A 22288-nucleotide genomic window follows, 5' to 3' on the forward strand; every position below is an offset into this window, starting at 1 on the left:
ATGTTGCTACAACACATTACTTTAGCTCGGAAGACTGAGTAGCTTGTTCCGCTAGGGACCTATGATTGTGGGTTCCCGGTTCGGCACCATTTTGTTTCTAGGTTTGTCAGCACCATACCCGTGCTCGGGGATTTCATCAAAGTGGCAAACGTCTGAAACCCGCTTCACTTGGGCCTTTCCCCAAAATTAAGCTGACACGCCGTGATATAACCGGAATACTGTGAAAGGCGGCTTTAAAATCAAGTCACTCTTGTCTTCTTTTATTTTGTACACTTCAGGATATTCATTTCCACCCATTATTTCTTCATTCGTCAGGAGTGGTGGGGTTACCAGGTGGTAAAAGCGTTCGCTCGTCATGCCGAAGGCCTGGTTTCCATTCCCAACAGGAATACAATTGGTGAAGCTCATTTCTGGTGTCCCCGTTGAGAACATTGCTAAACGCGGCGTGAAACCATGCACACTCACGTTTCAATAGTCAGAAATTAGAAGCGGCTGTGGGGAAAACATGTCTCCCTCATTTTAGCAAAATATTGTGCATTTTAGTAGCAAAATATTATATATAAATGCTGGAATTCATGGCGTCTTTAAAAGTATACTTGCTGTGTTTCATGAGGAGAATCAATGTGTACAACAGTCTACGTTGAATTTAAATATTAAAATACACTTTGAACAAATTGACAATGCACGCATTTCCCACGCATAGTCTTAAAGTATCCTCGCCAAACACTCTAGCTGCTTCGCACTCAAGAGAACAGATCTGAGTGACGTAGTATCGATTTTTCAATCACAATGAAAGAGTTGTCGTTGCGTGCATCGACGTATACATGTCTTTAGGTCGTGTGAATCAACGAGCAAAGCTGCCACGTTTGAAAGCAGTGTTGCTAGAACAAGTCTTCTGTGCACTGTCCAGGATACTTCCCCATTTGATGATGAATGGACACATATCTAAAATCATTATGAAAATATCGATGGCAGCTTTCCTGTTACTTCTTGAATGTCACATGGTAATTTGTCAAGAGGACGCACTTGAAGAGTGTAAAACAACCTTCAATCTGGCAAAAGTAAATGACAGTTTTTCTGATGAAGACATATTCTCTGTAGTTAACAACTCAGAGCTGCCGGACTGTGTCAGTAGATGTTACCGACACACCCGTTGTGTCGGGGTGAGGTTTGCCCCCAGCACCGGCCAGTGTCACATGTACGCAGCCTACCAGACACAGTCCACAGGGACGGGAACAAGTGGGGACAAATACTACATCATGAAACGTGAGTTCATTGTTTTTAACAAGACGAAATACGAGAATGATATGCTTTGTTTAACCAAGACCTGGAAATGAGTTAAACACAACTTTACAATACGTTTCCATAGACAATTTGCGATCTAAAAAAAATGATCCTGTAACAAGTTCCTTTTGAAATTAACCTACGAAGCCCTGTCCATATTCTTAGAAATATTTTGAGTTGATTGTACGATTCTGACTATATTATGATCATGTGTTCATGAATCGTTTTCAAGTAGTTATGATACCAGGTGTTCGCGAATAGGTGAGCGTATCCTGCCCCACCCATGACCCCCATTACAAACACATGCAAAGGCAAGCAATTTGTTCACCTGCTCAAACCTACGTGAACATATGGTACAAGTGAATATAGGGAAGAATATAGGCTCTGCATGTTTATCAATCCCCTTTCACTGTACCAAGTGGAAATAGATATCGTTTAAAAAGATTAAAAAATAGAGAACAACACGTTTAGAACTTTCAAATACCGCCTCTCAAGAAAAAAACCCGTTCAGTCATAAAATACTGTTTCTGTCTTGACTAAATGTATAACCACAACAGAAAATCTTAAAATATTTGCCTTTAACTTAGACTGTGGTACCCGTTTCTGTCAAACCATCCATTCCCTCTTCAGGTTAGGATGCAGTGTTTGTTTGTTTTGTTTGTTGTTAAACGCCGCACTCAGCAATATTCCAGCTATATGACGGCATTCTGTAAAATAATCGAGTCTGGACCAGACAATGCAATAATTGACATCATGAGCATCGACCCACGTAATTGGGATCGATGGCATGTATCAACCAAGTCAGCGAGCCTGACCACCCGATCCCGTGATTTAAATGCACACAAATATCATAGACATGGTCATGAGTCGACTGCCTGCTCCTGTGGAGACCATTATAAGGATCCTGCACATTTATTTCTTTTCATGTTGCAACTACTGCAATCTTCGGAACATTATGTACTACTGAATAAAAGGACATGACTTGGATTCAGTATTATGTGGAAATCTTACATCTGATGATATTATCCTTGCTATTGTAAAATCTGTTCATTTGTTCATTGCAAAATCTAAAAGATTTAAAATTCAAATATGTGTCTTCTTTACGATTACATCTATCAAATAGTTTGTTTGCGTGACATGCCGGTATGTAGTGGTATGTGTACAAGCATATATGTGTATTCGTACAAATGAATGGAGGCACCGGTTTGGTTAGGTACCGTTATATTTTTTTATTTTTTTTATTATTATTCCACTTTTTTTTGTCGTACAGCATTTTTATACATATTAATGTTAATACAGCGATTCTTAAAACAACAACAGAATCATACATCATGGGGGCATATGAACTCGGATAATTCAGTATTTGAGTTGATATGGTTACAAAAATAGTTTGTGGCAGCTGGACCAAAACTTCACAAACTTGTTGTAGTTACAGTTAGAGTAAGCTATCGCTTTAGTTATAGAGTAGTAATTTGCCAACTCTCTCTGGATCAACACGAAAGACATTTTTTTCTTTTTAAGATAAAATTTGAATATAGTATCCTAAATGACAAGGCATATAGCATTTAATGGATCATTTCCTTTAAATGGAAAGCCCAGTAAAACGTTTTCTTTGGTGGATTTGATATGAATTTCCGCCTTATTATTTATCCATCTTTCAAGTTCGGCCCAGAGAGAGCTAGCGTTTTCACAGTTCCATAGTACATGAGAAATGTTAGCAATAACTTTATCACAACTTGTACACAAGGGAGAATCTTTATATCCCACTTTAAATAGGTATTTACCAACTGGAAGTATTTGATTAATGATTATGTACTGAAGCAAACGCAATTGCACACTATCCGTACATCGGAAGGGTATTTCATTTATATTTTTCCATTCATAATCTGTATAATATTTTATTTCATTTTCCCATTGCTGATTGGCTGATGTCCTATGAAATGTTGAACTCAATAGCACATCATTGTAGTATTTTGAACCCTTTGGACTCTACATGAATGTTAAATGGTAAAATTGGGGCTACCAATGGTGTAACATCATAAGTTTCTAAAGATTTTAAATAAACATTTATAGCATTTCTTACTCCGTAAAAGGTTAAACGATTACACGAAACATTGTATCTATTCTCAAATTCTAAGTATGAAAGAAGTCGGCCCTGATGATCTACCAAATCATTGATATATTTTACCCCCGCATCATCCCACTTGTTAATAAATATATATTTCCCATCAATCTGCACATTGTCATTGTACCATATATACTGGGAATAAGCATCCTTTCGTGTTTCCTTATGTTTTTCTATATATCAGCCCCAAGACGACACAACATCTCGCCAAAAAGGATTTCTGATAGTTTTGACGATGTGGTCTCTTATGTATTTTGCATCCATTTGAAAAATATCAGATGGGATAATATTAGCCTCAAATATAAACGATATAAGGGTAGTATTTGATAGATGTATGTGACGAAGCCAAGAAATATTTTGAGATGCAATAATATCTTTTACTAGGGGTACTTTAAAACCACCGTTAGGAATATTGTTCATTACCCTTTCCCTTTTAATTTTATCCGGTTTTTCATTCCAAATAAATCTGAAGCACTTTGCTTGAAATTTATTTATAATATCTTCAGATGGAGCAGGAACAGTAGAAAACAAATGATTAAGTTCTGGTAACAATAATGATTTCCATTTTGTATTTCGTCCAAAGGGTGTAAGTATTCTATTTTTCCATAATTGCATTATATTTTTTAATTTCTTTGAATTTATCGTTATAATTCATGTCTACCATATTTTCAAGATCAGTAACAAATTTAATGCCCAGTAACTTAAAGTTATCGGTCCAATCCAATTTCATTTTGGGAAGTAGTTTTATCCGACTACGTTTTTTTGAACCAATACATATCAACTTAGTTTTGTCTATATTTACCCCTAAGCCCGAAAAGCTTTTAAAGAGAGTCAATGTATTAAAAACAGCTTGTAAACATCTTTCTGTACCATCGACTATTAAAGTTGTATCGTCTGCAAACTGAGCTAATAAGTGATCAATAGAACCAATCTTTAATCCTTTGATAGATTTGTTATTCTTAATCAATCTGGTTAATATCTCAGTACATATGATAAAAATATACGGGGAAATTGGGTCGCCTTGGCGACAGCCTCGACTTAACTTGAAGAATGAACTTGCAAAACAATTAACCAATACACATGACTCTGAGTTTTCATACAATAATCTTATCCATTTACGTATTGAAGAACCAAACTTAAAAAATGCTAACACGTCTTGAATAAATGCCCAATCCAAAGAATCAAAAGCTTTTTCGAAGTCGCTAAGCATTAACATGCCGGGAATTTGATAAGTATCGACATATTCCATAACGTCATACACCTGCCTTTTAACCGCTCCCATATATCTCCCTTTAATAAAGCCTTTCTGTTCTTCACTGATAAAAGTAGATAAAACTAGCTAGTTTGATCCGATCTGCTATAGCCGAGGAAGCAAGTTTGTATGTAGTGATGTGATGCTTTTATTTAGGTAATGAGGCCACCGGCCCATTATACACGTGCAGAGCATGATGGCATACACATGTGACAGAGCGCTGAATTATAAGATTTACAATGCAGTGTTCAAACTGTTAATATTGGAGTTAATTATATGACACAGGTATTCCCTTGAAAATGGAATTACGTTTCTTACCAGCAAGAAATACATATTTTGCTAAATTGTTGCAAATACTTTGATTAGTCGAGCTGAATAAAAAGAACATTTTCTCACGACTTGGAAACATGTGATAATAATTGGGTATGAGATTAGACCGCAGATCAAGATAGAACGGACACACCATACAAAAGTGGAATCATCTTCGATAGCACTTACAACACAGAGGGGACAGAAACGTTCATGTCTTGGTATATTATGGTATCTGCCTGTTTCAACCATAAGACGATGATTGGATCCGAGAAAATTCAAGATATTAATTCGAAATAATGTTACATCAATTAATCGAATCCAGTTATTATATGAAAATTTATCCCTTACTGCAGAGAACAATTCAAGCTTAGAACAAGATTCACAATTATTGTGCAACACTTGATTTTCAATGTCTACGCTCCTTTGCCTAAACTGATGTAAGAATAAGTCAGATCTACCAACACCCTGTTGTAGCCATACCTCTGCAAATCCGTAAGAAAACAGCAATGATTTAACCTTGAGTGACCAGCAAGCGTTGCCATTCTCTGCCATTTTATATTGAAAACTATATGTTTTTTTCAAAATCAAGTTATTATCTTGTATCAATAGTCGAAGCCAAAATTTTATAATTTTTAAAAAATGTGACACTTTGACGGAGTTTCTCATCAAGACAGATTTTACAAAGCTATTTGGTGTGTTTCTACTCAAACCCAAAGTCAATTTACAGAATCTACTGTGCACATGTTCAATGTCAGGTGATGCATGGAATCCCCAAACTTCCGATGCATATGTCAAAATTGGTAACACTTTTACATCAAAAATTTTGAAACAGACATCTGGTGGCAGATATGAGAATTTACCTAGTCTGGAATGGAGGATTTGAATCACCTTCCAAGCTTGCTGGGCTAATGTCTTCTGAGTTAAACTCCACGAGCCAGAAGAGGATAACTGGACACCGAGATACTTATAATTCGATACTGTGGTGACATCATCATTTCCTATCCTAAATTTTTCCTGATTTCTAAGTTTTCCGCCATTTCTAAAAACGACAACTTTACTTTTATTAGTATTAATAGTAAGTTTCCATTTATCACAATATAAAGATAGTTTATCAAGTCGCTTTTGAAGACCAACAACTGACACGTCCATTAAAATAATGTCATCGGCGAACAACAAGATGAACAGTTCTAGAGTATGTAAGGTAACACCATGAGCATCACACTCCAACTCCTCGACAATGTCATTAATAAAAAATGAGAATAAAAATGGAGACAGTTGACATCCCTGTCTAACACCTGACATACAATCAAAGAAATCTGTAAGACAATAATCTAATGAAACACAAGATTTGACAGATTTATACATATTTTTAAGAACTCTAAATACTCGTCCCTTGATACCACCCTTCCATAGTTTGAAAAATAAACCATTTCTATACACAGAATCAAATGCCCCTTTTAGATCAATGAAAGCACAGTATAGTCGACTTTTTTTGTAGGAAAGATATTTACTGATCAATGTCTCAACAACAAAGATGTTATCCGTGGTCTGAAAACCCTTTCTGAAGCCAGATTGTTCTCCAACGATACAACTTTCCCGAAACGCCCAGTTATTCAACCTGTTACAGAGAATTTTTGCAAAAATCTTACGTCAAGGAGTGTTATAGGCCTATAGTTTTGGGGGTCACGTGAACTACCTTTCTTAAAGATTGGAAGAATAATACCAAAGGACCACTGATCGGGGAATATACCAGTAGACAAAACTAGATTAAATAAATCCAACAGCATGTTCAGACAAACCGGTGGAGCGTTCTGAAAGAACTCGACTGATATACCTGAGAGACCTGGTGCTTTACCTGGCTTCATGCTGCCTAGTGCTGATAACAACTCGTTTATACTGATAACTTCATCTAGCTCACTTTCTATATCAACAGTTCTATCAATCACTTCAGCTGAAATAGAGTTCACAAAATCATCAACAGATTTATAAAATTCAATAAAATCTTTTCATTCACGGTTTCCATGAAATACAAATTCAAAATAACTCATCCATTCATAGGAAGTAATGTCTTTTGAAATCACAAACGATTTATTTTGCAAAGTACGCCAAAATCTCTTATTGTCATTATTATTCAAATAATTTACCAAATTGTTGGCAAAATTATTCTGGTAACAACGAGCTTTGTATGTAGTGTTAAGTAACGAGATGGGTCTCCAGTTTTTCAAAAACGTTTTTGACTTACCTTCTTTTGGAATACACGTAATAATGCCCTGAACTTGCGTGACTGATATCGCTTCGTTTCTATAAGCATAATTAAGAGAATTTAAAAGATATTTATTTAAATCACGCAAAAAAACCTTTAAATATTCTGCAGTGAAATTCTGTTAATAAAATTCGGGGTTATCTTCATTTGGGCCATACAGAGTTATGAGTAGGTATGTCTTATTTTCAATTTCAATATCTAGGGCCTTGTAATTTACAAACTTTAAACTCAAAGTTATTATTAAAAAGAATTGCAGTTCCACGAGCGTTTGATTTATATGAGGTAAAATAACATTCTGAATAGCCCCATTGTTGTTTGATGAATTGTTCTTGTTGTTTCGTAAAATGCACATCTTTTAAACAATAAATGGATGCTTTTTTCTTTTTGAGAAAGGAAAATACTTGTTTTCGTATTAGGTTGTCGCCAATACCCCTACAATTCATAGAAATAATTCTTACTCTTTCAGACCCCATTACAATGACAAATGGGATAGATATACATGATCTATTTTGAAATGCTGACTTTTGTATGCCTTCCAGAATTTGTTATTTTCCTGTTGTACATATTACGACAGTGGAATTTTATAACAACTGAAGAAACAAAGAAAAACCAAGAATAAGATGGACTCATTAGAAGCCTTAATTTCAAATACTAGTACACTAACCCGTACCCGCAAAGTATACAAGAGTGAATTTCTCTTTGTATAAATACATAATTTAAATTAGACTTTTACATGTCTTTAAGATATCCCTTATCACCGCATTTAGAAAATAAATGTCTATATATAGATTTTCGTCCAACTGCAAGGATTATTGTTTCTGTCCATGCATAATTTATGGAACGTCATACACTAAACTGAGGTGAATGTAATGATAAAGAAAACCAAAACATAACTTTCATAAGGGGAAAGGGAAAAGGAAGCAATCAATGTTCCATTGTCAATGAACAACAAGAATGACAGCCGGGGATGCCAGTATACAAATATAATGAGGGCAATTGTTTGTTTACCGTTATATGTATGTGTGTATAAGTTTGTTTGTTGTTTAGCGCCGCACTCAGCAATATTCAAGCTATATGACGGTGGTCTGTAAATAATCGAGTCTGGACCAGACAATCCAGTGATTAATATCATATCAATTTTATTTATATCTAATTCTAATTCCCTTGATTGCAAATTCCAAATTCAAGAACATGTAGTCTCTTTCTGATTTAGTGGAGTCATTTCCCGGTTTGGCCAAACGTTTCAAATCAGTATCAAGAACTATACACTCTAGTTGATACTGTGGTCTCTTACTGCAAAAGTTGCTGAAGTCATTTGATTTCTATCATCAACACATAGTAATGTATTGCTCTGACATTGTGCAGTGCCAGAGGTTACTGACGTAGGTGCAACTAATCTTCCAAATCAATGGTATCATTGACCTTCATTCTATTTGTGACCATAGCTGGGACACTATGACAATGCACAATTTATGACTAAATACTTCATAATTTTATATTAATTTGTATGTATATATTTACCATTTATTTCATATAATTCATTCTTAACATTTACAACATTGAAATGTCACCTTGATGCCAAGGCCTAGCTGACGATTGCTAACCTAGTAAAGCTAATTAACATCAACCATATACTAATGGAAGTGTCCAATCGTAATAATATCCAATCTCCTGTTTTCTTAAGCTTTAATTTGACCATTGTATGGCCATCAAGGATATGTAATTAATGCAATGACCATCGTGTCACGGTCAGGTGAATTAACTTAGCCTGTCAATTACTTAGTGATTATTGTATAGACATCCAGACGATGTAATTAACATAGCGTATCGGCCACGTGACACCAGCCCTAAAAGCTCATTAGACATCCAGACAGCAGCTGTAAAAACAAACTACAATTAATCTGTTATCGTGCCATAGTCACGTGACAACTCCAAAAAGCCATTTCGGCCTGTCCAAATTCCTATTAGTAAATTACCAAATCTATTTCAACGAACTAAAATTGTAATTACATGGCACACCTTGGACCACAAAATAACTACTGAAACATCTTTTTGACTGATCACTGCCTCACGGAATTCTCCCTTCAATTGTGGGAGTGTCTGCGGCGTGTTCTGACGTTGACGTACACATTGATCTGAGATCTGGTGATCTCGACGGCAAGGGCATAACGTTGATGTTGACATATGAAGGTAGTCTACCGTGACACGAGCTGTTGAAACAGCTCCCTCTGGCGGTCAATGGTAGGAAGAGAGTGAGGTTGAAGAATGTGATTCATGTAGCGATTTGCTGTCAAATTTCCCTGTACCACAACCAAGTCAGATCTCGTGGTGTAGGATATGCCCCCCCCCCCCCCCCCCCCCCCTCCACACACACACACACACACACACACACCATGACACTACCGCCACCGAAATTGTTGACGTACAGAATGTGGGGCAAAACGTCCATTTCGGCGACGATGAACACGTTGTCTTCAATCTCGCCGGTGACGAAGAAATCGTGATTCATCGCTAAACCACATTCGTCTCCAGTTTCTCAAATTCCAAGGCTGTAAGGTATGGCACCAATGCAACCGTTGCTGTCGATGGTTCTGTTGCAAAACAGGGACGATAACTGGTCTTCTGGTTCGGATTCCAGCTTCGCGAAGATAGTTTCTGACAGTCTGGTCCGATATCCTCCTCAAACCAGCGTCCTGCAGTCTCCGTAGCTGTGTCATTAATATTGCGATGACGTAGGTGAACAGTCGAATGTAGCTATCAAGTGCAGGGGTGGTAACTCTTGGTCGGCCTGTTCTCGGACGGTCTGCAGTGGAATTGAACTGTGTGTATCTGTCTCGAAGGCGGCAAATGGTGTTGTGGTGGACGTTGAAGTGGCGGGCAACAGAAGACTGCGATTCCCCTCTTTGGATGGCGATGTTTCGATCGGCAGCGCTGAGTCTCGGCATTTTCGAACTTGAAATTGAATGACAAATTTATTGGCTTATCCTTGCCTTTTTATAGACACTACCACGAGTGACAAATGCCATAACTTGCACTTGCATTTTGCTTTACTGTTTTCCTCCATAACATTTTGGAACAAGTGTGAAACAATTGCCGTTTAAGACATTTCAAATCTAGACAATGGCTGCGTTTTGACGCACCATTTGTCGTATATCATGTTACCAACATTTTCCAATAACATATATACAATTTATATACCGAATTTTTTGTATAGTCAGGTTCAATGAACTACATACTACCTGTGCGTTTCTTTTTTTGAAGAGTGTATGTTATGACATATGCAGCATACCTACTCAGATTACCAATAATACGTCTTTCAGATCCTAATATTGGTATGGATTCACATCATATGTCCCCATCTTCTCCCAAAGTGTAGATCCGGGTTAGAACTGGTCTTCAGCAACCTATGCCTGTAAGAGGCGTGGTCTGGTTTGGTGACACGAAGCTATCGCAGAGCTAAAGTTTTCGTAATTCCCATACTTTAACATGGACGTACGACTGTCATTGCGCTACGATCGCCTTGTAGAACGGGGCACTGCACCACAAGATAACAATCACGTCACAATGCCCTATGACGTAATTTGTTGAATTCTGTTGCAAGATCCACCGGCGAAACAATGGCATGTGACGTCAGACCAGCAACAGGGTTGCTGGGGTCATCGCCTGTGCATAAGCTCCTCTCAGTGATCTATCATGTCTACACGACACACACAGCCCCGGGATGTTGGGAGTTTTCAATATTTGTTAGTGAAACTTGTTCCCGCATTACATAAGAGCGATCTGTGGCATTACTCAATGGGTAATACAGCTGCATGTTTATTGAATAGGTGATTTCTTCACCGGCGAGTAATTATAATAAACTAGAATTATAAATCAATACAAATGGGCGATCGTTTTGTCCCAAAGGGCAATAACTCACCTTTTTGAAATGATATAAGCGAGGGTTCAACCTGTCGCTTCCGGTATGGTTCCGGGATCAATGTGCGCTGCGACAACTAGTGATATATAGAGACGGAGCAAAGCTAAAATGTTACCCTGTTGCGCCTTCATTCGAAAACGGCCGCTTACAACTGAATATCTTTAACTCGCACAAATTTTGCAGTGATTATTAGTTTAGAATATCTATATTTGATGAGTCTTCAACTAAAACACAAATTGACCCGACTTGAAAAACAGTATATTATTGCACTGAATATTCTACGTCATGTAATAAAATTCTATTTATTAGATGTTATTAGGATAAAGCATGTGATTTTAGAAAGGTTATGATCAAATATCTTAATAATGACATTAATGCAAATGTAACCCCACAATCATTCCATGTCAGGGCTCGAAATTAACCGTATTTTGCGTGCCATCGCACGCCTAAAATGAAAATGGCACGGTTAAATCATGATCTTCGTGCCTGGATGGCACGCTTGGAAAATAGGAATTAATAACCTACCTTTGCCATATAAGGCATATTTTAATGATAAATATCAATCTCGTCAGCAATAAATTAACTCTTTCAACACCGTAGGCCGGTTAACCGGCACAGTCGTAGTCACGTCAAAATAGCATATATTTTTATGGACCTACCTGTAATATCATTCATTATTAAATCTATCACATTTCACAATGTCTGAAATACGTATTCCATTTCAATTGATCATTTTTTCTCGATAAATCAAAAACATATTCACTATTTCCCGCGATGTTATTGAAAATAAAATTCTCGGACACACATTTCGACAACGGGTCCCCATCGAACATGTCAAAGAGCAAAATAAAGACGTTTTAAACAAATCTTTAAATATATTATACAAAGTAATAAATAAAATCAACAAAAATATATCTAAAAGTAATCAAACTTACATCTAAGTTATTATTTCCATCTTTTCGTGCGATCGCGTGTAATGTAAGTCAAATGACATCTCGGCTTTCTTCGAGAAATGTTCTTCTTTAATGTTAAAATATATGCATGAAAAATCTTTGTCACAGCTCGTAACCTAGCACGATACATTCACGAAGTGCCATATTTTTAATATATCGTGATTTCCTGCTTAAAACGTTCAGAATAACACGATTTAACAAAAATCTTTCGTCAACTTCTGAAATTTATCAAACACGAGCTTGGTATCACAGCTGTAATTTGATTGGCTGCCTTATGTCACGTGCTCAAAATTGACCAATCACGAAACTTGTAGCAGATTTCGACTAGAAAGCGTCATTAGAAACCAATTTTAATCCAATAAAATATAACTACGAAAAAAAACCAGGCGATGTTTCGAGCGTGTAGATGAAGAATAAGCTTTCCAGCGATGTGTCATATGCCATTCTTCGACGAACGTGTTATTCATACGAAGCCTCGAAAACGGGGGTATTACTCATGTTACTGAGCGGACAGTCGCTGTTATCGGGAAATGGGTGATGACAGAAACTATTTATAATTCTTTTTAAAATGATTTTCAAATAACGTAAATAATGAAAATAAAACAGAAATAGGTAAGTGGATTTTACTTCAGATGGGGCTCCAGTTATGATTGGAAGAAAGGGGGTGTGGCAGCTAAACAGAAACATGATGTACCTCATGTTATATACCTTGTATTGCACATATGGTCAAGAATGATCCAACAGGACAGTGAGCGAGTGACGTTTTACGCCGCTTTTAGCAATATTCCAGCAATATCACGGCGGGGGACACCAGAAATGGGCTTCACACAGTGTACCCATGTCGGGAATCGAACCCGGGTCTTCGGCGTGACGAGCGAACGCTTTAACCACGAGGCTACCCGACCGCCCCCCAACAGGACAGAGTTTACAACCGATACAGCAACATCCTGGAATTGTTGAAAATTAGTCTGGTACTTGCAGTCTCTTCTGCAGATTGTGAGAGGGGATTTTCAATGATGGGGAGGGTAAAGACAGACTGGAGATCATGCTTAGGTCAAGTACACCAATGACAGTTGACCAGTGCAACACAACACTAGAGAAATAGAGTCCACAGGGTGCAATAGCTAAGTGGATGTGTGCAGTCAACAGAAGGTGGAACCCAGCTTATGGGACTAGGGTTAAAGCCTCTGTGTCACAATCTGACAGTAACTGAGTTGAGGGGGCTTGTCTGTCACAGTCATTAAATGGAAGTCAGTAAAGTAAGTTTGTAACTCACTTTAACTTGAATAAATCACTAACTATTACGATTACAGATGTCTCATTTACTTACAATTACATGAATTTATTAATATTTTGATTGAACTACTGACAGAGAGACACAAATAAACAACAAACACTTTAATGGTTGTTAAAAAGTTTAATGCTGAAATGTAACAAATAATTGGCTGGGCACCCCATGATTTCCCAAGGCACACCTAAATTTTATACCTTGTGCCTTGTGGCACACTTGGCAAAAATTGCATTTCTAAGCCCTGCATATATTCATGTTAATTGTTTTTAAATATAACAGATTACATTTATATACAATGACTGCTAAAACGTAATGCATATGTAAACAAATACTAGTACACATGCACAAGTATACAAAGATATCAAATATTAATGTGCAATGCAGATATCTGTTGATGTAAAGAGAAAAAAAAGAATAACATTATTTTATTTGTTTGTGCGGGAATTTCATAAAAGCAAGGTCTAAGGAAATTAAGAATGAGCTTTATCTGTGATACATGACAGTTTATATTTTTTACTAGTATATGATGATTTGTTTACACAACACAAAGTGGGTGAATGTACAAAGATAACAATATAATGACAAAGCCGACGGGATAGGATTAATGTTCAAAGATAACAATATAATGACGAAGCCTATGAGATTAACAGCAGAGGATCACTTAAGTACATTGAAGGTGAAGTGATGACATGGATCTTGCTATTGTGACACAAACAACAAAGAAATCAAGATGCCCATTGGGGTTTATGATGTGAGCTTTATCTATATTACAATCATCATTGTCATCTGATGATTGTCAAAGCAAACTGAAAGTAGACGGTGCAATGTTAATACAATAATCATAATAGAGATTGGAAATTAGTATGAACATATTGTTTTGAATGTATCAAATGAAAAATTGTAGTTTGTATAAGTACCTTTGAATATTTATTTCAACTAATACATAGGGTCTTTTGTGTCTAGCCGCGATATAACTGGTATACTGTTTAAAGCGGCGTTGAACCCAACTCACTCACTTTTGAGTCTGAAAAAAATATGATTTAAAAAAAATCAAAAAAATCCATAGTAATCATGATGAAATATATTTTTCATTTATCAACTGAAAATGTTATCATAGACGTAATTGGTAACAAACAGCAACCATTCATCCATAAAATATTGCATAAACAATGCACCAATGAAATAAAACCTTAAACATAAAAATAGATTTCCAGTTAATTTATTTTGAAAATTGTATTATGATTTGTAGTTCATGACAAGATTTCTAAGTGCCTGCTTCTGTTACAATTTCTGGAAACAAATACCCACCTCTCTTTGCCTGATTAATTATTACATGTGCTGCTGTCAAAATTGCTAAACATATACTGACGAACGTTGCATAAGGCCTTCACATTTCGCGCACCGTATCGCCTATCGCTTTGCAGAAATGCATGCATATAGCTTGGTCGGCGATGATACAACATAGATATGGGTAATTCTTAGTGAAGATACATGTGGTAAGATACTACATCCGTACGTCACACGTGTGTCGCACAAGGTTGACCTCCATTTAGTCGTTTTGGTTGGATAACCGTGACCTCGGTCACACCGCAACAACTTTTTTCATTCATAAACAATCACGAGACGTCATTCACTTTCACAACTCTTTGCTACTATTACTACTACGAAGCAGAACTGAAGGAATCTCGTGAAAACGAGAGACATTAACAAATAATCACAAGCAATTTTAATACATGTCATAAAAATAAATGGTGTTTTATTCGGCTATCTTGAAACATTTTGCATTTGGTAACAAATTCACTTCACAAAACCAACATCCCCAGCACGATCGTCTGCTAAAGTGTTAGTGCAGATCGAAGGATGGCAACGACTATTCGAGTTAACGATTGTGTCAAAATTGACGGAGACGCTAGAGGACGGGTGTTTTCTATTACTCAGCCACTTGGAACATTCAATGCCTACAATATCCCTCTAAATGGTGAATTGAGGCAAGTAGGGCGGCATGGATTTCTTTGGTCCCTGAGACTGTATCATTGGCCTCTCCGTTTTGAACCCATTTGACACTGTTCCAGAATGTGTCTATGAGGAACTATTTAAGGATGACTTTTTTGATGATACCAGGTGACAATGTGTATCAGTATGACTGTTGAAACACTGACAATTTCATACATCAAAATCAAAATCGTAACACCTGGAGAAGAAATATGACTTAAGTATTTTGGAGAAATTCACGCCAACGCTGAGGCTAGACCGATTGAAACCATACCCCCAAATGAACTATGCAATGTATTGTGTAGCTTTTTCTTCCTGACAAAGAAATCTAACGATCAGGACTATGAACCCAGCTCTTTTAATCCAAGCCGTCAAGTATTGACAGATTTCTACAATCAATGGGTTACGAAAAGGATCCTAAGTTCTGTCAATCAAACAAAAAGGTCTGAAAAGAGAAGGGCAAGGAAACTTACCTAATAGGGCCAGTCTATCCAATGTTGGTTGGTTTGTTGTTTGACGCTGCATTCAGAAATATTCCAGCTATATGACGGCTGTCTGTAAATAATCGAGTCTGGACCAGACAATCCAGTGATTAATATCATGAGCATCGATCCGCGCAATTGGGATCGTTGAATCATTGGAAAAACGACCCGTGAAGACCCGGGGTAGAATAGGTCTTCAGCAACCAATGCTTGCCGTAAAAGGCGTCTATGCTTGTCGTAAGAGGCGACTAACAGGATCGGGTGGTAAGGCTCGCTGACTTGGTTGATGCATATCATCGATCCCAATTGCGTGGAGACCCGTGAAGATTCCGTGAAGATTCCGGGGTAGAATAGATCTTCAGCAACCTATGCTTGCCGTAAAAGGCAACTTTGCTTGTCGTAAAAGGCGACTTACGGGATCGGGTGGTCAGGCTCGCTGTCTTGGTTGATGCATGTCATCGATCCCAATTGCGTAGATCGATGCTCATGATATAAATCACTGGATTGTCTGGTCCAGACTCGATTATTTTACAGACCGCCGTCATATAGCGGGCATATTGCTGAGTGCGGCGTTAAACAACAAACCAACCCTAACCAACCATTGGAGCCGTGCCAATTTACCAGTGTGGGAAGCCTAGGTTGGCTGAGTGGTTTAGATCGCTGACTTGTGTGCTGGCGATTAGGTGTCTCATTCTGGCAGTGCGGGCTCAAATCCTGGATTGGGCACAACCCCCAAAAGTACTGGAATCTGTACTTTTTTTAAGAAGGTGTTACCCCAAATATAACATATATTTCTTAAACGTTTTTATTTACTAATAGCCACATAATCTCTGCACGTGTACACATCATACGTTATTCAAAATTAACAGATCGTTTTCAGTATCAACAAATATCCGTAGATGCGTTATATTGTCACTGGAGCTTCTGGTCCAACACTTGGTTGTCAGGTTTATTTACAGCCCGCCCTCGCATGGCAGGAGTGCTGCTGTGCGGCGTCAGGCAACAAACACATACTTCCATTGTCATGAAAATTGTGAGTGGTGGGTGCTTATGGTTTGGGCAGGACCATCTTGACAAGGCGAGGAGTTAACTGACTTTGAAGGTCCAGTTACCCCCCTTGCCGAACTAGGCTTGAATTCCTGGGCTCGATCGTAGCGCCACCAATGGTTATTACGAGTTATGTCCCTTTTCAGCTTCCCCTATGGACCAATCAGATTCCACCTCTCGTATCACTTGCATTTGTTTCAAAACAAAACGGCGGCACCCAGTCAAGACGATCTGATCGATAATCAAGATCTATATTGTGATAAAACGGGTCTTACATCGCGAAGAGCACCTTAATAAGAAACATGAAAAGACTTGGAAATTATCTGTTAACAACGAGTTGGCGGTGCACATGCTTTCCAATTCCTGCAAATGACCGAAATCTGCACGACAGTTTACTAACCGGATTTCGATTTCGTGGCGCGATTTTGATTGAACTATACATAAACGCGTTAGTCCAGCCAAAATGTAACTCCATAATTCCTGCCTTGTTCGGCAAGGATGGAAACTGGACTTTCTTTGTCGGTCAACCCCCTTGCCTCGGGAAGATGGGGCGGAACATGCTTATCCTTTTCACGAACACCTGACATCATCACCGATTTTCAGTGATCCTTTCGTATTATTTTCACCGCTGTTTTGCCTTTTGCGGATAATCGAGACTGGTTATTCTGATATTGACACATAAAAATGTTTTCTTCTGTTCAATCAGCAAAATGTGGCTCTCCTAACTCGACCAAACCGTATGTGTATCGCAGACAAGACATCATTACCACAACATACTTATGCGACGATGGAAAGGCGTTCCTGGGAACCAATGACACACTTCTGTGTGTCTATCCATCCTATGTCTGGACAACGGAATCAGGAACGTGTATTGGCGAAGTAGGTATATATAGATAAAGATAATTTTCCCTATTTCTGTATGCCAGCTATATGGTATTGATTCAAATGTTATCTTCAAGAGTGTTTGTTGTTTGCTTTTTACAACATATGAGGGAACTCAGCAAAATGTATTGGCAAATTCAGTCTTTCTTGAAAGCAAATGAACCATTCATTTATTTATTTGTGTGAGAAATAATAACATTTCTTTGGTTAAGAGTGGAAAAAACCTTTGTTGCGAATGCACTGTTTCATACAGTAATTATGTTAGGTTCACAGGTATTTCTGCGTCATGTTTATGTAGGCTTGTGATTATGAATGGTAAAAGCAAACGAATACAAACAAACAAATCAAAGCAAGTTCACATTTTGAATGAAAAGGAATATGTTAAGCACTTGTTGCAACCAATGAAACGGAATATGTTAAGCACTTGTTGCAACCAATGCAACTACCTTTAGCCACGTGACTTTGTATGATATCCTATAAATATGATTTCGCAAAGAATAATTTAGACGAGGCATATATGCTAAATTCAAATTTACGGCTTCAATTTGTATTGATTTAGATTAGCTTATCAGACAAAACAATGCTCTTGTGCATGCTTAGTTTATTTCATGTTGTATTTTGTATATAAAATAATGTATTTTCCTTCATCAAACTGCTAATAATCAATATATTATACATTACTGGGATTATTTTCATCAGTTTGGTTCGTTTCCCACCTTCAGGCAGCACCCATACGCTTCGATGGCAGTTACCTACACCCTCTGAACTCCAGTTTTTCATTTACCGGAACACCAACAGGAAGCGGGTTTGTTTTCTTTTATGTTCAGCACAAGTAGCAACATTATTATTTATAGACGGCCGTAATATAACTGGAGAGGAACATCTCCATCAGAAAACTAAAATCCTTGATGATTTTGTTTGTTAGTTTGTTTTGTTGTTAAAAGCCGCACTCAGCAATATTCCAGCTACATGGCGGCGGTCTGGACCTGGGTAGAATCGGTCTTCAGCAACCCATGCTTGCCGTAAGAGGCGTCTAACGAGATCGGGTGGTCAGGCTCGCTGACTTGGTTGATGCACGTAATCGTATCCCAATTGCGCAGGACCCGTGAAGATTCCAGGGTAGAATAGGTCTTCAGCAACCCATGCTTGTTGTAAAAGGCGACTAACGAAATAGGGTGGTCAGGCTCGCTGACTTGGTTGATGCATGTCATTGATACCAATTGCGTGGATCGATGCTCATGATATCAATCGCTGGATTGTCTGGTCCAGACTCGATTATTTACAGACCGCCGTGTTCTTGCTGAGTGCAGCTTAAACAACAATAATTGCGTAGATCGATGCTCATGATGTCAATCACTGGATTGTCTGGTCCTGACTCGATTATTTACAGACCGCCGTCATGTAGTTGGAATATCGCCGAGTGCGGCGTTAAACAACAAACAAAACAAAAGTAGCCTCTTGTGACAAGTATAGTCGCCTTTTACGGCAAGCATGGGTTGCTGAAGACCCATTCTACCCGGGATCTTCACGTGCCAGGATCCTTTATGAAAAAATCTCAAAGAACAATTGTTCTCTGCATATTCTTTTTATATTTTTTCACTCATTAGATAATATAATTCAAATCAAATAGTCTCCTAAAATATAGATATTTATTTGAGTAAATACATTCCAAGTGTTCTTTTTTAAAATAATATATATAGGTTGTTGGTCATGCTCAAACGAGATATACGAGAAATTCATTCCTCCATGGTTGCCATTTAGGATTTTTTGGGTTTCTCTGCAGAACAAAATTGTCGGTTGTTAGTTAGTTACTGGCATATTAAAAACACAATTAATTACAATTTATTGTGTGTTTTTTCAACCTGAAGGACAATTTCAATCTTCTTCCATATTTAAACAGGTGTCTGCACTAATTGAAAGTCAAATGTGTATGGCGCATATTTCCTCAAAGATCACTATCTTTGTTATTTTGGCGTTAAACAGGTATGATCAATGTATTAAGTTACCATACTTGTATTGTCTGTGTTTGTTTCCAATCAAGGTTTGAAGTTGTCTTCGTAACACCAAGTTCGGACTACCCGCTGAAGATATATGTAAATATTCCCCAGCAGTCGGTCTTCAGACAAATCTACAACGCCTCCATCTGGTACCCTGGTGAGGGCGACTTGGATTCCCCTTTCCCCTTTGATTTGGGCAGCAAGTTCACGATGGAGATTATTTCAACTGCTTTAGAATTCCAGGTATGTTTGGATTGACAACTAGGCTATTTGCTTTTACATATTTCAATTCTTCGGGACAATAAAATCAATTATCATCTCGGTTCGTGTCTCAAGAAATCTGATATGATAAAGATTAATGCACTATCCAAGATTCCTAGTAATACTAAGGGTGAAACGGTTTTTAACATCTTCAAATTTTAAACATCTTCATCACTGAAACCTATGGCATGTTCTTCCATTTTTCAGTGCAAGGTGAATGGAGAGATGCTGTTTACCTTCCTACATCGGTTACCGAGAGACAGCGTGCAGTCAATAAAGTTTTTTAGTTCTGTCATTGGTGAAAGGATTTTATTGAAGCCAAACATTCAGAACTAATACCGCGTTCGTGTGATATTTAACATTCGTACACAAACTTGACATACTGAATGATAAGGTTGACTTACGTTCTAGCTTCACATTGAAATGTCTTGTGGATATCACTTGATTAATTCATATGAATGAAGACATATTTTCAAAAAAGGCTTATAATATGTTTTTGTATTTAGATAACCGTGGACGCCATACATGGGCTTCTAACATTCGTTTACTTCTGTTTTCTCATGGCTTTGGTTTTGTATGGATATCGCAAACAGTTGGGACCTTTTTAAGGATACTTGTATAAACATGTTTTACCAAAACTGGAGATCAGTCTTAAACTCTAGTACAAGATATCATTTATATGCATTTTAAAAGTCTTTTAGAACCTGAAAAATATCTTTCAGTTTTGTATGAAAGAAAATTTAGAAACATAATCGTAAGATTTAGAGCAGGTCTTTTAAAATTAAAAAATAATGAAGGCAGATATCTGTCGATAGAAAAGTCTTTTCGAATATGTCCAGTCTGTAATTATGGTATAGAGGATGAATTTCATTTTTTATTCATTTGTTCATGTTATAATGATCTCAGAAAAGAGTACTTACCGGCAAAACTTTGCCGATATCCTAGCTTGAACCATTTCAAATCTTTAAAGTGTAATAACAATGAAGCAGTCTTAAACAGTTTATCACGTTTCCTATAATACGCTTATGCAAAAAGAACAAGTAGTACAATTCAATTATGACGTAAGTCATGTTTCACGTTACTTTACCGTTGCATCTGTGAACAATTGGTATATTGTGAACTGTAAATGTATACGGGCCCGAGGCCGTAATGCAAATAAAAGTTCTTCTTCTTCTTCTTGATGTCATTGAGGTATATCCACAAAAGTCAATTGTTTGATGGTGACAAGTCGGTAAGACAGTCAGGGTCTATGACCTTTGTAAAATGGACAAACATGTTACCTATTACCTGTTGTTGTTTATGTTAATCTGCTGAGTATCACAAAATATCATACCTCACTTCACTTGGCTGAAATCACTAAAGCTTGAGGGGGGCACGGATGGCCCAGTGGTCTAAGGCGCTGCGATTCGCTGGGCTGAGTTGCGTCCCTTGGGCACTCCAGAAACCTATGATGGTGGCTTCGAATCACGGTTCGCCCTGATTATGTTTCTAGGTTTGTCAGCACCATCATACCCGTGCTCGTGGGTGTCATCGAAGTGGTAAACGTCTGAGACCTGCATCATTTCAAGCTTTCCTCCCACATTAAGCTGACACGCCGTGATATAACTGGAATACTGTTAAAAGCGGCGTTAAACCCAACCCACTCACTCACACTAAAGATTGATAAAGGTGTAAGAATCTATATCGATACGTCGCATTTTGCCATAAACCAGAAGTTGTTCTCCACAAAATTGTACGTTTACTTATTGACTCACCAACTTCTAGAATGCCAATCAAACAGTTACCATTTGACGTTGTCACTACTAAACAATGCACAGAATGTCAGTTGGGAGAGTTAATATGGACTCCGTGTTCTGGGATTCCGAGGATGTCATCATGATTGTCTTTTAAAGGCCAGACAATAATAAACAAAGCGTAGTATGCTGCATGTGGCTTAATTCCTTCAGCATCCACGATATTCCCATGATCTCGATCCGTCAGACTTAAGGCTCATTAGTTTGTTTGTTGTTTAACGCCTCACTCAGCAACAGCTTTAACAGCATAACAGCTTTATGGCGGCGGTTTGTAAATAATCGAGTCTGGACCATACAATCAAGTGATTGACATAAGCATCGATCCACGCAATTGGATTACGATGACATGCATCAACCAAATCAGCGTGGTGAACTTGTTATGAGTGACCATCCTTGGTCTGTTATTTTATACGCAAAACTCTGACCAGCGCTTCA

General features: G+C 37.7%; 1 protein-coding gene across 1 annotated transcript; it reads left to right on the forward strand.

The window, feature by feature from the left end:
* The first annotated feature begins 452 nt into the window (after positions 1–452).
* On the forward strand, positions 453–21356 carry LOC124149395. Its single transcript, XM_046520939.2, has 5 exons — positions 453–1266; positions 17627–17799; positions 18525–18607; positions 19844–20042; positions 20268–21356. Exons 1-5 carry the CDS (start codon positions 825–827, stop codon positions 20394–20396), a joined length of 1026 nt encoding a protein of 341 aa, XP_046376895.2. The 5' UTR covers positions 453–824; the 3' UTR covers positions 20397–21356.
* Positions 21357–22288: the final 932 nt, after the last annotated feature.

Source organism: Haliotis rufescens, unplaced genomic scaffold (assembly GCF_023055435.1).
Source record: "Haliotis rufescens isolate VD_foot unplaced genomic scaffold, xgHalRufe1.0.p SCAF_2, whole genome shotgun sequence".
NCBI lineage: Eukaryota > Metazoa > Mollusca > Gastropoda > Lepetellida > Haliotidae > Haliotis > Haliotis rufescens.

Coding starts and splice junctions, on each gene's coding strand:
- LOC124149395 (XM_046520939.2), top strand. CDS start 825: ATGTCTTTAGGTCGTGTGAATCAACGAGCAAAGCTGCCACGTTTGAAA. Junction 17,800..18,524: donor CAGGAACGTGTATTGGCGAA/GTAGGTATATAT, acceptor TCCCACCTTCAG/GCAGCACCCATACGCTTCGA. Junction 20,043..20,267: donor CAACTGCTTTAGAATTCCAG/GTATGTTTGGAT, acceptor TCCATTTTTCAG/TGCAAGGTGAATGGAGAGAT.